Below are 13773 nucleotides of genomic sequence, written 5' to 3' on the forward strand. Positions count from 1 at the left end.
AAATGACAGATTAGATAATGGAATAAATTATTAAGTGATGAATTAGAGACTTTAAGTTTACATCATAAAATATTAATTGTTGAATCTACTGGCAAATATGGATGTTCATATGAAGTTTTTTCAACATTTCTTTATTCTGAGATTTTTCTTATGAAAATATTGAGGGAATCAGACAATCTAGAATAATTAGATTTGTTTCAAAATACAAATGAAGTGAGAGACCACAAGAAATAAATAGCGAACTAAAGGAAACAGTTATAATATTTGATTCCAAGTTTTTACAAAGGGGTCTCTTTATTTTTAACTAATATACTTGGCTTATTTAATAAACATGCTATGAAATAATTCAAACAACTATAAATGATCCAAAATTTTTACCAATTAAAATATCATCTTAGATAAATGTATGATTAGAATTGAAATTTCAAAATTCTTTTCTAGTATTTTGATTTTTTTTTAAAAAAACCATAATTTTTAGGTATCTAGGGTCAAAAGGGAAGGCTAAGGTCTGTGGTCAGTACACACTTTCACAATGCAAGTTCTTCTGTCTTAACTGGATATCCCAGTTATCAATATTGCCTTCACAAGAAAAATTATTCTACAAGATTTTGGAAAATACCACAAGAAATACCAATTTTATGCTATTAAAGGTTTACTATTTATTGAAGTACTTACTTGAGGAACATTGCTGTCGACCCACTTGGAATTTGGTAAAATATCATCCCACAAAATCAGGCATCGAGCAAGGGTCTTAAAAATGCATAACAGATAAAATTAATTAGAGCAGGCAAAGTTCATAGATTTTTTTAAACAGTAATAATATTTAAGAATCAATTTCTAGTTAATGGCAACTTTGAAAAATAAGCATAAAGTATTGAGTTAGGCTACTCATTAAAAAATTTAGCTCTTAAAGAAAAACTAAAATTGTACGAGTCATCATCAATATTTAGAGGAGTTAGAAAAGATTTTTAAATTGTTGTATAAAAGAAAAATCTCACAAGAGAGGAATCACAGCTCTGCCTACACACCGTAATTCAAAAGATTTCACAGAGTAAGTTTAACATTAAAAAAAAAAAAAGACAAAAATTTTAGGCAACTGTAAAATTGTTACTGTCATTATACCCTTAACAATACTGTTACACCCTTAATAATTCAAAAAAATATATAAAATATAAAAGCTAATAAAGTTCTAGTTACTTGTTGCTTTTTTTTAATATTTATTTTTAGTTGTAGATGGACACAATACCTTTATTTCACTTATTTATTTTTATGTGGTGCTGAGGATCAAAACCAGGGTCTCGCACGTGCGAGGCAAGCAAGCGCTCTACCGTTGAGCCACAACCCCAGCCCTTTCTTGCTGCTTTTTAAGGAAGTTTTGAATAATAATAATTCTCTTATTACTATTAATAAGAGAAATGTCACATCAAGCATTATCAATGTGGTTGCCTTTCCTACAATTCCTGAAGCTATATTTGGGATATTTCAAAAGAACATTGCCAATCAGATATACATGATGAATTAAAAGTAAAAGACTCTCTTGTCAAGGTATTTATATCTGAAAGCTAAATTTGAAAAGCCCAAGTAAACTCCCCTCATGTCAACAGAAATGAAAATGCACATACCCTAAGTAAGAGAAATTCTGGTTTCACAAAGTCGAGCAAATACATAGTATCAGGAGCTCGGAGCCAGTCTGCGATGGATCTGTTGGTGGAGGTCCCAGCGGGGTTATGGTCAGGTAGAGAGCAAGGGAATCAAGCATCCTAAGAAACTTCAAAATGCTGCTTCCCACTCTTCCAGTGATCTTTTTTCCATAATACTTTCCACTCTCTAACCAAATATTTATTATGTATGTGTTGCACCTTCCAACAACCTAAGCTCCACAAGGGCAGAGGTTTTTAGTTTTGTTTTGTTCACTGAAGTATTCCCAGGGTCAAGAAGGCACTGATACACACATTCACCTGAACAGAACATGAACAAGAATTTTGACCATTCTGTCAGTTCTCCACACTCTCACTCTTCTAAAGGGAGGAATTTAGAACACTGAAAAGTTTCGTGCATCTTATTCTATTTTTTAAATGAAAAGACTTACACCATCATATAATGTATCTCCTACCCAACTATATTACTCTCCTATGCAAATGTTAAAATAAATATCAAAGGTCTACTTTTAAGTGTCAGCAACGAGCGGGGACTGAAAGGCAGGCTGTCTGGCACTCAGCAAAGCTTCAGGGCTAAGCAGAATCATTTTTAAAAATGGTTAACCAGGAATAAATAATACTAAGTATTTCTGGCTTAACCAATCCTCACAATGATGTGCGAAAAGAACCTTTGACACTGTTTGTCAGTGACATTAACTATAAAACAGAAAATAGAAATTGGCAGTTACATTCAGCCCTCTATATCCTTGGGTTCTGCATCCAGCTGAAAATATTCAGGAGTAAAAACCTACATCTGCATTGAACATTTACAGTTTTTTGTTCTCATGATTATTCCCTAAACAATTCAGTATAACAGCAATTTACACTGCCAATTCTGATTACTTACAGTAATCTAACCTATATAATTTAAGAAAAGGAAAATCAGGTTCCTTTAGCAGAAAGAAAATTAATATGTAAGATAATTTATTACTGAGGTCAGAAAGGAAGATAGGCCGTCATGGCGAGATTGAGCAAGGACACAAATACCTGTTATTGGTTTTTAAGTAGATCATAGCCAAAGCTAGAGTAGCACCAGGACAGGTCACATCCACATTTATGGTATCTCCTTCCTGTTGAAAGAGAAGTCACTGATGTTAAGACTTTGAACTATGTTTCTGAATGCTAGTCAACACTTCAAAGTAGCATATCTACAACTGTTGGTATGAGAACAACTGTTATCAAATTAACTTCTTAGGTTCCGGCAGCTTGATCTGTTAGTTTATTTGGACTTACTTTAATCTGGTAGCTTGGAGATTTATGTTTCTCCCTGTGCACTCCCGCTTGAAAGCGCCTATGACCTCCAACCATGTACTGATACAGCTGCTCAGGCACATTGAGATCAGACATGCCTATTAGATTGCTGCCATGCTAGAAAACAAAACAAGAGGCATGAAGAGAAATCTTATAAAAGAAAATCCATAACACGTACCCACACAGGTGAAGCACTGAATTAACTTCAAATCAGTGTATTTTGATTTGCTTTCTTTCCAATTAAAATAAACATTCCTTATGAGATAATATTGAAACTATTCTCATAAAAATTATAAAATGTGTTCAAGTTTAAGTACTTTGATTTTGTAAAATACATGAAAAGCTTCAAAACAGTCAGTGACCTTACAGTAAAGGAAAAGATTAGCTGTGTAACTGAAACCTGGAGTGTGAATCACTGTGCCTGTAAAACTTTCCAGCCACGGTAATCAGTAACTTATTGATACTTGCTGGTTGCCAGGTTCCTTTCTGTGCATGTTTAACATGAATTAACTCATTTAATTCAGACACCCTAGCCAAGAGCTACTACTAAGAGTCCCATTTTATAGATGAGGAAAGTGAGGTAAAGAGGGATTAAGCCCAAGGTCACCTAGCTATACATGCAGGTTTAAATGTACAACAAGGCAGTTCTGCTTGACAATCCACAGAGGTAACTGTCCGCAGACAACAATAGAGTCAACTGACCTAACTCACTAGTCAGGACCCGAATTCAGGCCCCATTCCCAGTATGATGCTTTGCCACTGTACCCTGCCTCTTCAGCTCAAATGCTAAGTCAAAACTCCAACAGATGGTCAAACACACGGTGAATTTTTTGACTGCACATATAAGAAAAAACTTTCTTTATGCCATTTAGTATGACCATACACTGAACTAGTGGTTCTTCAGGGGAACTACATTCCAAGTGGAACAATCACTTGAGGAAATGTCTGTGGTCATTTCGTACACATCCCTTGTATGAAATTAAAGATGGGCCAACCAGATATTGCAAGTGTCACAAAGCAAATGCTATTGTGGCAGCATTCTGGGATACAAAGTGAACATCACAATGGCAAGAGAAGGTCAGGGTTTGTTTCTAGCTAGCACCTCAGCCGACTCTGAGGACTCCTATCATAAATTTTGTTTTCTATCAGAGTGGGCTGTCACTTCTTCACCTTACGTCTTGAACTTTTTTCAAGAAACTTCTTTCCCTTAGTTCTCTCATGAAAACCTATTATCTAAGCCAGGGCGAAGACACATTCAGGTCCCACTCTTCATTACAATTTCTCTCTATTCTCAAAACTTTGAAAAATTTCCAGAAGGAAGGGCTGAAAAATCAGGTTAATCACAGCAGGGCAGAGTGGCAACCAAGTTAAAAGTCAACGTCATTCCTCTAGACATGCAGATGTCCCAAGTGGAGCATGGGAAGGCGCAGCTTACCCCCAAGCAAACCATGCCCAGGGCCAGGCCAGCAGCTAGAGAGTATGACTCTCGGTCAGTGCAGTACTCCATCTCGGGACCAGGGGGCCGTCCTGCAGGAAGAGAGCAACCAGTTCAAGCCAGCCTCCTAAGACTCCAACTCACACAAATTTTGTAGAGTTGACTTTCAAGTTGCCTAAGAGAATCGGGCTCAGTATGACTCCTTGAGAAAGTTGTGACACCATCACGAACAGCGTCTACACTTTCTCTGGATACATTCTCACTTATTTTAAATCTACATAAGACTGATCCCTACTATGGTAAAATTTCTATATTGATCCTAAAAGTTAGGTTGGATGTAAAATTCACACTTTAAAAATGCACTCCAAATTCTAACTCTACCCTTTAAGAAAACAAAATGTATTACGTATAAAGAGCACTCCCTCCAAAAAGCGTTCACATGCCTAGGATTTTATCCCCTGGGGGGAAAATGCAATTAAAAAGAAAAAATTATTGGGCTGGGGATGTGGCTCAAGCGGTAGCACGCTAGCCTGGCATGCGCGGGGCGCTGGATTTGATCCTCAGCACCACATAAAAATAAAAAATTAAAGATGTTGTGTCCACCGAAAACTAAAAAAAAAAAAAAAAATTAAAAAATTCTCTCTCTCTTAAAAAAATGATTTAAAAAAAGAAAAAATTATATAAAGGTACTTATACATAAGTAGCAAAGAACCAGAAACAACCTAAAAAGTTCTGAAGACAGAAATGATCAGGCATTTTACAAGACACCGACTCAAGGAGATGTTATACAATATAAATTAATTTTAAAAACCATTTATGATGGGGCTGGGATTGTAGCTCAATGGTAGCACACTTGCCTAGCATGTGTGAGGCACTGGATTTGATTCTCAGTACCACATATAAATAAAGTCCATCAACAACTAATAAAATATTTTTATAAAAAAACTTTATGACTGATCTATTTTCAAAAAGCAATTCTTATGGCAATGTATAAAAGAGCATACACATAAAAATCAAATCTTCTCATACAATATAAGAGAGGTATGCTTGGCAGTGAGACCATGCAATGACACCATCAGTTATCACTATGAGACAGCCACAGTATGTTGAGTTACCGTGAAGATGAATACCAGTGTTGGATACCTCCTGAGTAAGCATTTTTCACATCAACAACTTAAGTTATATTTTGGTAACAGGAACATCTCAGTTTTGTGAATAATTTCTTTCATCATTACAGTAGACCCCATTATCAGTCCTAATCTGCATTGCCCTACCACGTTTATCCTCTGAAATAGCCTCCAATGGACCTTAAGGCCGGCTTTGGTCTGGAACCCCAGCAGGCACCATGGACACAGTACTGAAGCGTGCTTGCATTCTTTGGTTCCCTCTTACTGATCATGCACAGCCTTTTCCGGTCTTCATTCCCTGAGTAACATGTGTAACAAGTACTTATACAGAAGTTACACAGTTTTGGGCTTCATCAGAAGAGATGATTTAAAGCATATGGACATGTGCAGGTTCCATCTTCCACTCCGCTGCAAGCGCTACTGCCCAGCAGAAGAAACAAAGTGACACCAGGGGCCCAAACAATCAACTCTGAGTTTTAAGTGGGCCACTGCCAGACACTGACTGGAAAAGACACAGTGGATAAAATCACATGCTCACATGTGATTAAGACCAGAGGTACCTCATATTGGAGTTCTGTTACAGGGCTGCCAAATAAGTACCTATCTAATTATCTACACAGTAACACTAGCCTTGGAACCATTACTTGTAGCTTGTTAGTTATTCTGTGCTCATAAAAGCTACTACTGTTTTTCCTTAATTTTTGTAATTTTACTATGACTTAACCTGGATTCATATGGAGTGGGCCACATTTACCTATGACAATAGTGTCTTTTAACACTATTAACCCCATACCTATTTCAGCCAAGAGGACCTCAGCAGTGTGTCTATGAGCTGTCCCTTGATATACGAGGCCAATGCCCACTACTGCAGCCACCTGGACATTGTGAGGAACATCAAGCTCTGTGGACGTTGGCGGTAAGAGAGCAGGAATGTGAATGCTAAGAAGCCGAGTGATTGACATATCCATGGTGCCCAGTTTTGCAGCAGAAACACCAAGTAGCAGTCCAATGCTCGTCATTTCATGGCCCTAAGATGGAAGGAGAGTAAACTTAAGACTCACTACCCAAACAAATATGTATTTTTAAATGAAATACTACCTGCCACTTCCAGTAAGAACTTTTATGAGACAGGCATTGACAGACACCAAGAATATAGTGGTAAACATGGACCTTGCTCTCTTATAGCTAGTGTACAATAAGGAAAAAAGTGTTAAACTAAAAATACACAAATTAGTCCATTATTAATAAGTAATTACAGGGCTGTAGTTGTGGCTCAGGGGTAGAGCACTTGCCTGGCATGTGTGGAGCACTGGGTTCTACCCTCAGCACCACATAAAAACAGGTAAATGAAATAGAGGTATTGTGTCCAATTACGACTTTAAAAAAAAAAAAAAAAAAAGATTTTTTTTTAAAGTAATTAAAGCTGGGCATGGTGGCATAGGCCTATAATCCCAGCAACTTGGCAGTCCAAGGCAGGAGGACTGCAAGTTCTAGGCCAGCCTCAGCAACTTAACAATGCTCTAAGCAACTTAGCAAGACCCTGTCTCAAAAGAAAAAATAAATATAAAATGGGCTGGGGATGAGACTCAGTGGTAAAGTGCCCCTGGGTTCAATCTCTGGCCAAAAAAAAAGTAATAAAAGCGTTGGGGTGTAGTTCAGTGGTAGAGCACTAACATGCACAGGCTCTGGGTGTGATCCTTAGCACCACAAAAACCAAAAGGTAGGGGAGAGAGGGAGAGAAAACAGGAGAATAAGAAAAAAATTAGTGGGCTGGGGTTGTGGCTCAGCGGTAGAGCGCTAGCCTAGCACATGTGAGGCCCTGGGTTCGATCCTCAGCACCACATAAAAACAAAATAAAAGTATTGTGTACAATTAAAAAATAAATTTTTTTTAAATTAGTATAAAAAAATTAAGAAGTATCCAGTATCATGAAAGAGTATTTACAAAGGAACCCATTTAAGATTAGAGGAGCTAGAGGATTATCAGGAAAGTAATCTCTAAAGATGACACAGCCAGCCAGCTTCGGTGGCGCAAGCCTATAGTCCCAGAAGCTAGGGAGGCTGAGACAGGATAATAAGAGTTCAAAGCCAGCCTCAGCAACTGTGAGGCACTAAGCAACCCTGTCTCTAAATAAAATACAAAATAGGGCTGGAGATGTGGCTCAGTAGCCAAGTGCCCCTGAGTTCAATCCCAGTACCCACCCCAATGTCACCGCCAGAAAATGACATAAACAGGACTTGAAGGATGAGCACAAATTACCCAAAAAAGAGGCAGGAAGGGGGCACTCAAGTTGAGGAGGAGCAATGGAAGATGATGTGGGTGTGGCTGGAGAAGCAGGGAGCATCAAACAGGCTCCCAGCAGCACGTCAAGGGCAGTGGAAGATGGCTGGATGGTTCTGGCAGGGGAGTGGCCCACACTGGCTTACACACTTTAGAAAGATGATCCTGCCTACAGGAGATGAAGAGACTCAGGGGGACAGGAAGGGGGGTACAGGAAGGAAGGGCCAGCAGAGCAAGGAGGGGCTGACGCAGCAGGCAGACAAGGTGCACCACAGGCCCTGGAGTGCGAGTCTCACCTTGGTCAAGTAGTCATGAATGTTGAGAGTGGCCAGCTTGGTAAGATGCCCATTCAGACCTAGTGCCATGAGGAAGCCAGCATACTCATTGGCTAACTCGGCATGCTTGGGCTTGTTGTAAACAATCCACGCGGAGTCAATCTGGGAGGCTGGGGCTATCTTCAGGCCAGCAGCGACACCGTTGTGGAAGCTGGCCCAGCTTGTCATGTTGGGGGGCACATCAATGTTCCCACTGTTGAGGTCCACTGTTGTGTTCCGAGGGGGAGCTCTCCCTGTCCAGCCAAAGGGGAGTTTACATTGAAAGAATTTAAAAATTCCAAAACGAACTTATTAAATTTAGATCTTTGAAAATAAGATTGCTTTCATTGCTTTTGAAACCTTACATTAGCCCCATAACACCTGGAAGGTTATCAGGCTGCATGGGCACTTAAACTTCATATATGAGAGTCAAACTTAGTGCCAGGTGGAAAAAATAATAACTGCTCATTGACTGTCTGGCTACAATGCACAGAGTTGATAATAATGGTACTGATTTAACTTTACATGGATCTGATTAGGATATGCACTGCTTTGAAATCTTTCAAATTATAGGAAGCTTAACTGGAAATTAAAATAAGGATTCACATCACAGTTTAACTACATGAATAACAAATCTCAAAAGGTGACCGATGATACTGAGGATAATTTCAAACATTTCATCCCACATTTTTCTTTGGACATTAAGGAAAAATTAGATTTTAAGAAGAGATGAACTTTATAAATCTGCTTGCTCTCTCTGATTTGTATGTGCCAATCCCTCTCTATGTGTAGACAGATATCTAATCATATGCTACTGTTAAAAAATGCCAAGTTGTGAAAGCTATATAAAAAGCATCTGTTGACAGACATGAGTTACCCAATCAACTACAAAGAAGCTTTCACTAAATTTAATTTTATGTTCAATATATTTAAAAGCAATACAAATTAAACATTTGTGAATCTCCACGTTCAGTCTGAATTTGTTCATTGATTCCTTTGTTTTTGGTCTATATCATGTACAAATACTGAATTCTTTTATGTTTTGAATGTTCTATATTAGCTCAAGTTATTGATGGATATTTAAGATATGTATTCTAATTATTGCAATTGTCAGGTTCATTAGCACTTTGAAAACATCGTTTTAAAAAATTTCTAAAAATGTATGCAAAATAAATTTTAAATAGTGTGTTATTTGTAGTGTACACATGTATGCACACACACACAAACACACAGCATGGAGTACAAAGTGAAGCACATTTGTGTTTCCCCTTTGAATATAACATACCAGTCAGGTTCAACTTGGGAATAGGCAATGGTTCTGTTGGAACAGGATGGTATGAAAACAAGGTAAACATTCCTCGCCCGACCGGAAGGGCCATTGTTCGCTGACACAACTGGAGCAATCTATGATTAAAGTAAAAACCAAGAGATGAAAAACTTAAAAGCCAAGTATGTAACGAGTAGGCAGGCACTTCCACAGAAGGCAATATGTAAGATAAAGTCACCACAAGGCAAACCCAGAACCCAAACAGGAATATCTCATTCTAATACTCCTGCTCCCAATAAGGACTCTAAAGGGGAGGTACATTTCCTTTCTTTTGTTTCATATTTGCTTTGAATGAAACCCAGCTGCCTACAAACCAAGCCAATACTCCCTGAGTGTTTAGAAAAAAGAAATGTCAAGTTATACTCTGACTGATAAATAAGGTACTTTCTAGGTTTTGTCACTGTGTGGCTTTCTGGCTGCCCTCAGTACCTGCAGGTTCCTTCCCCTTTCCTTTGGCCAGCATTCGACCACCGTCTGGTTTACACACAGAGAGAGAAAGGTGAATGGATTCCAAGCCTCTTGGGGACACAGACCCAAGGTTTCACTCCCGTGGGCTAGGCAGGATGGCACTAGACCACCACTCAGCAGGCGTGCCCCAGGGTCAGACAGTTGCTGTGGGCTCTCCTACAAAATTAACACAGCACTCTGACTTGTTTCTATGTTGAATTCCTTTCCATATAAGCCCTTAAAATAAGACAAAACATTACCAAATTTTGAAAGTAGCACTTGTAACTAAGAAATGCTTCTCAAAGTTATATTTAAAAACACAGAAATATCCCTTCAGAAGCTAACCAATGGGCGCACATTCTCTCTGCAGATGAAGCTATCCACAAGCACTCTCCCCCCATAATTATACGCATATATAATTCCTTTTCTAGTTCAATGGAGAGGAAAATTTTACTGTTCTAAGTTTCCTTGGGAACACAGCCACATTAATTCGAGATCAGGCAAGGCCAAGAGGCTGCATCCCATAGAATTTTTTAGTGGAAATTTTTTACTTTTTTAAATTTTTTTAATTGTAGATAGATACAATATTTTTATTTATTTATTTTTATGTGGTGTTGAGGATTGAACCCAGTGCCTCACACTTGCTAGGCAAGCGCTCCACCACTGAGCCACAACCCACCCCCTTAGTGGAAATCTTATACATAATCCAATTCAGCCTTGCAAAAGTCCCAAACTTATAACAGCAATAACAAGAATACTGTATCTCATAAATATAAGATGCCACTAATTATATGCTTCATGAGCTCACAAAGTACCAAGGAAGAAAAATGCTGCCAAGTAAACTAACATCTATTGACTAAAAGATGCATTCTCATTTCAGAGATAGTAATAAATATTTTTAAAAAATGAGCATCTCAGAAGCAATGCACTGATAGTGACACTGGCCCGCAGTATGGAGCTTCACTGTGTGCAAGGCAGGACTCCAGGTACTATACAAATACCAACTACGTCCGGGGCTGTGGCTCCGTGGCAGAGCACCTGCCTCTCCCATGTGAATCCCTGGGTTCGATCCTCAGCACCACATAAAAATAAATAAACAAAGTAAAGATACTGTGTCCATCTATAACTAAAAAAAATTTTAAAGATATATATATATATATATATATATATCACACTGGGTGCAGAGGGGAGAGATGGTGCACACAGGGAGCAACAGAGGTAGCTTTGCTTCAGTAATTCATCCAAAGTCACCCAGCAGAGAGTGGCCCCGTCTGGCTCTAGAGCCCGCGCTCCTTACTCCTAGGCTCCACACTCAACTTGTCCAACCCTCAGGCTGCTCATTATAGGTGACTAGTGCCTAACTGCATATGGAAATTATGGCTCAGAGCCTCTGTAGCCTGTGCTACATACAGGTGGCCCCCTCCCCCTAAAGCAGAGCCTTTAGAAAAAGTAAAAATTAGAAAACAGTGGCAGAGGAATGACAGACAGGAAAGATAGGCAGAAAAAAAGAAGAAGAAAAACTTAAAAATTAAGTTCAAGTATCCAAGGGCAATGACTCCGGAAGGTCACAGGCATGACACCAGTTACTACTGAGTCTAACAATTTATAAAGGGCTATAACATGTTATAGTGTATCCAACCAAATGGTTGTAGAGTATTACCTGTCACACTTAAAAAAAACATCATTTAAGTTTAAAAGAAAAACACTCAAAATCTATTCCTGATTAAGACACAGAAGAATGAGTGCAGTGTTTTGCTGTTTACAATTCTGAAGGTGACTACCAGCAAAATAGTTTTAGATTCAATTTTTCTAAACAGTACACTGCTATATTTCGAGAGGAGGAGGATCTAACTATGCCCTCAACTGCCACAGGTATTCTGAAAACATGTATGCTTTACTGAGGCTGGATGAAAAATTAAAATGCGTGATTAAGAGAGCTGGAGATGTAGCTCAGTTGGTAGAGTGCTTGCCTCACATGCACAAGGCCCTGGGTTCAATCCCCAGCAGCGCCACTTAAAAGAAAAAAAGAGAGAAAAAAAAAATTGTGGTTAGGTTTTAACTTCACTATGACTTTTAAAATCTGTTTAGAGCCTCAAATGCTAAAAATGTGAAGAGAAAACAGAGTCTCAGACCTAACAAAACACTTGGCCGGAGACAATGGATGTGCTCCTTTACCTGTTTTCCTTCTCTTCAATGAACTCGTGGTCGCTGAGCTCCGGATACTGCACCACATTGACACGAACGGGGTGCGCGCTCTGCAGCAGCCTGCGCACATCCTGCACCCGCAAGTCCTCACTCCACACCAAAGACATGACCTCATGGTTCATGTCATTCATGCCATCATCCTCCTCCTCAGCTTCTGTTCCTGAAGGAACATCTGATGAGAGCACCTGGGTGACAGACTTCATTATAATAATAATTTAACAAACAGCAACAGGTACTTACTGAACGTGAGGACACACGGGCTAATACACCATGACTACACCAGCACAGGTAAACAAGTTTTCCAAAGCAGGACTGTGGGTTCCCAGGCTGGGTACACATCGTGTTGCCCAGGCTGGCCTGAACTCCTAAGCTCAAATGATCCTCCCGCCTCAGCTTCCCAAGTTAGTGGATCCATACCAGCCACTGGCATGCCCAGCTCCTTCAAATCTTTTTTAAAAGCACTATAGTGCCTACTTGGAAACATTCTTTTTTTTTTTTTTGGCAGGGGTGGGGACATGGGGGTGTGTACCAGGGATTGAACTCAGGGGCACTCAACTACTGAGCCACATCCCCAGACCATTTTTATTTAGAAACAGGGTCTCACTGAACTGCTTAGCACCTCACTTTTGTTGAGGCTGGCTTTGCACTCACGATTCTCTACTTGGTAACATTCTTTATTGAACTGAGGGAAAATTTTAAAATTTAAGTTAGACAGAAAAATTCTAAATAAACTGTAAAAATCTACACCCTAACCATTTTAAAAAGGAAACTATTCCCAGTGGACACTTTCTTATAACTCAGTCTGACTACAACCAAGATGCATTCACATGGGATTCCTCCACTTGCTTCCAAGAAGAGTTTTATAAGCCTTTAGCAAAAGATTAAATCTCACTTGAAAATATTATTAAACTTTTGCTACACTTAATGTGGAAGCAACAATGTTAGCATGAAAAAAAAAATAACCAATACGAGCAGATTATCACTGTTAGTTCATAACAATTCACTGTGGTTGCTCTGGGGGGATTTAATTTTCAAGGAAGCCATAGTCAAGCCCTGCATAAGCACAGCTCCTTTACAACAGATCACAGTCAGACAGTAGTCCCTTAAGAGAACACTGGCACTGGCCATGAGTACCAAGGTGTTTTACAACAGAACTGCCTAGTGACACGTCTCAGAACACATTCATTGTTGGATGACACATGACAGTACGTCAGGAGTGAGAGTTACCCAGAAAATACAAGCCCAGATAGCTCATGTTACAAAATGTACCTTGGAATAACTGAACAAATTGAATTTGGGTGAGATTACATATGATGACATTTAAGTAATTGTTAATGGTGATGAAATACTCCCTCTCATTAAAAAAAAAAAAAAAAAAACTGAAGACGATTTTTGGTCAGGGAAAGAACATATTGTTAACAAAATTGGTTTCCTGTTTTAAAATAGGGCAAACACTACTTCAATTAAGAGCTGATATTTTGGTACACATTTAAAGAGATGTATCGCACCCTGCTGAAGATGGGATCCCCAAGGAAACATTCTGGCACGGGACTGAGGCAACTCTGGGGTTGGGAGTAAGTTTTCACGCAGGCGCTGAAGACGCATTAAAGGCCCAAGACCTAATGGACTAATTTCTATGTGACAATTCCAACACTACTAAGAGATGAGCCAAATCCCCTGTTTCCTCAGG

The 13773-nt window shown here is 39.0% G+C and overlaps 1 protein-coding gene and 1 non-coding gene across 7 annotated transcripts in view; one reads left to right on the forward strand and one right to left on the reverse strand.

Moving 5' to 3' along the window:
- Anapc1 (anaphase promoting complex subunit 1) overlaps positions 1-13773 on the reverse strand; it is a 94417-nt gene that overhangs the window by 19771 nt on the left and 60873 nt on the right. For all 6 annotated transcript variants that reach the window (XM_046462827.2, XM_046462826.2, XM_046462824.2 and 3 more), the window contains 9 exons: positions 12054-12268; positions 9390-9508; positions 8087-8358; positions 6304-6538; positions 4384-4475; positions 2931-3065; positions 2685-2767; positions 1623-1701; positions 676-750 (listed from right to left, as the gene is read on the reverse strand). In XM_046462827.2, the coding sequence (XP_046318783.1) occupies positions 676-750; positions 1623-1701; positions 2685-2767; positions 2931-3065; positions 4384-4475; positions 6304-6538; positions 8087-8358; positions 9390-9508; positions 12054-12268 (1305 nt within the window). The remainder of the gene's footprint in view (positions 1-675; positions 751-1622; positions 1702-2684; positions 2768-2930; positions 3066-4383; positions 4476-6303; positions 6539-8086; positions 8359-9389; positions 9509-12053; positions 12269-13773) is intronic.
- Positions 11821-11890, forward strand: Trnav-cac (transfer RNA valine (anticodon CAC)). The gene has a single exon. It is a non-coding gene; the product is annotated as a tRNA-Val (tRNA).

Source organism: Marmota monax, unplaced genomic scaffold (genome assembly GCF_021218885.2).
Source record: "Marmota monax isolate L192 unplaced genomic scaffold, Marmota_monax_Labrador192_F-V1.1 WCK01_AAM20220418_F8-fsc00245, whole genome shotgun sequence".
NCBI classification, from domain to species: Eukaryota; Metazoa; Chordata; class Mammalia; order Rodentia; family Sciuridae; genus Marmota; species Marmota monax.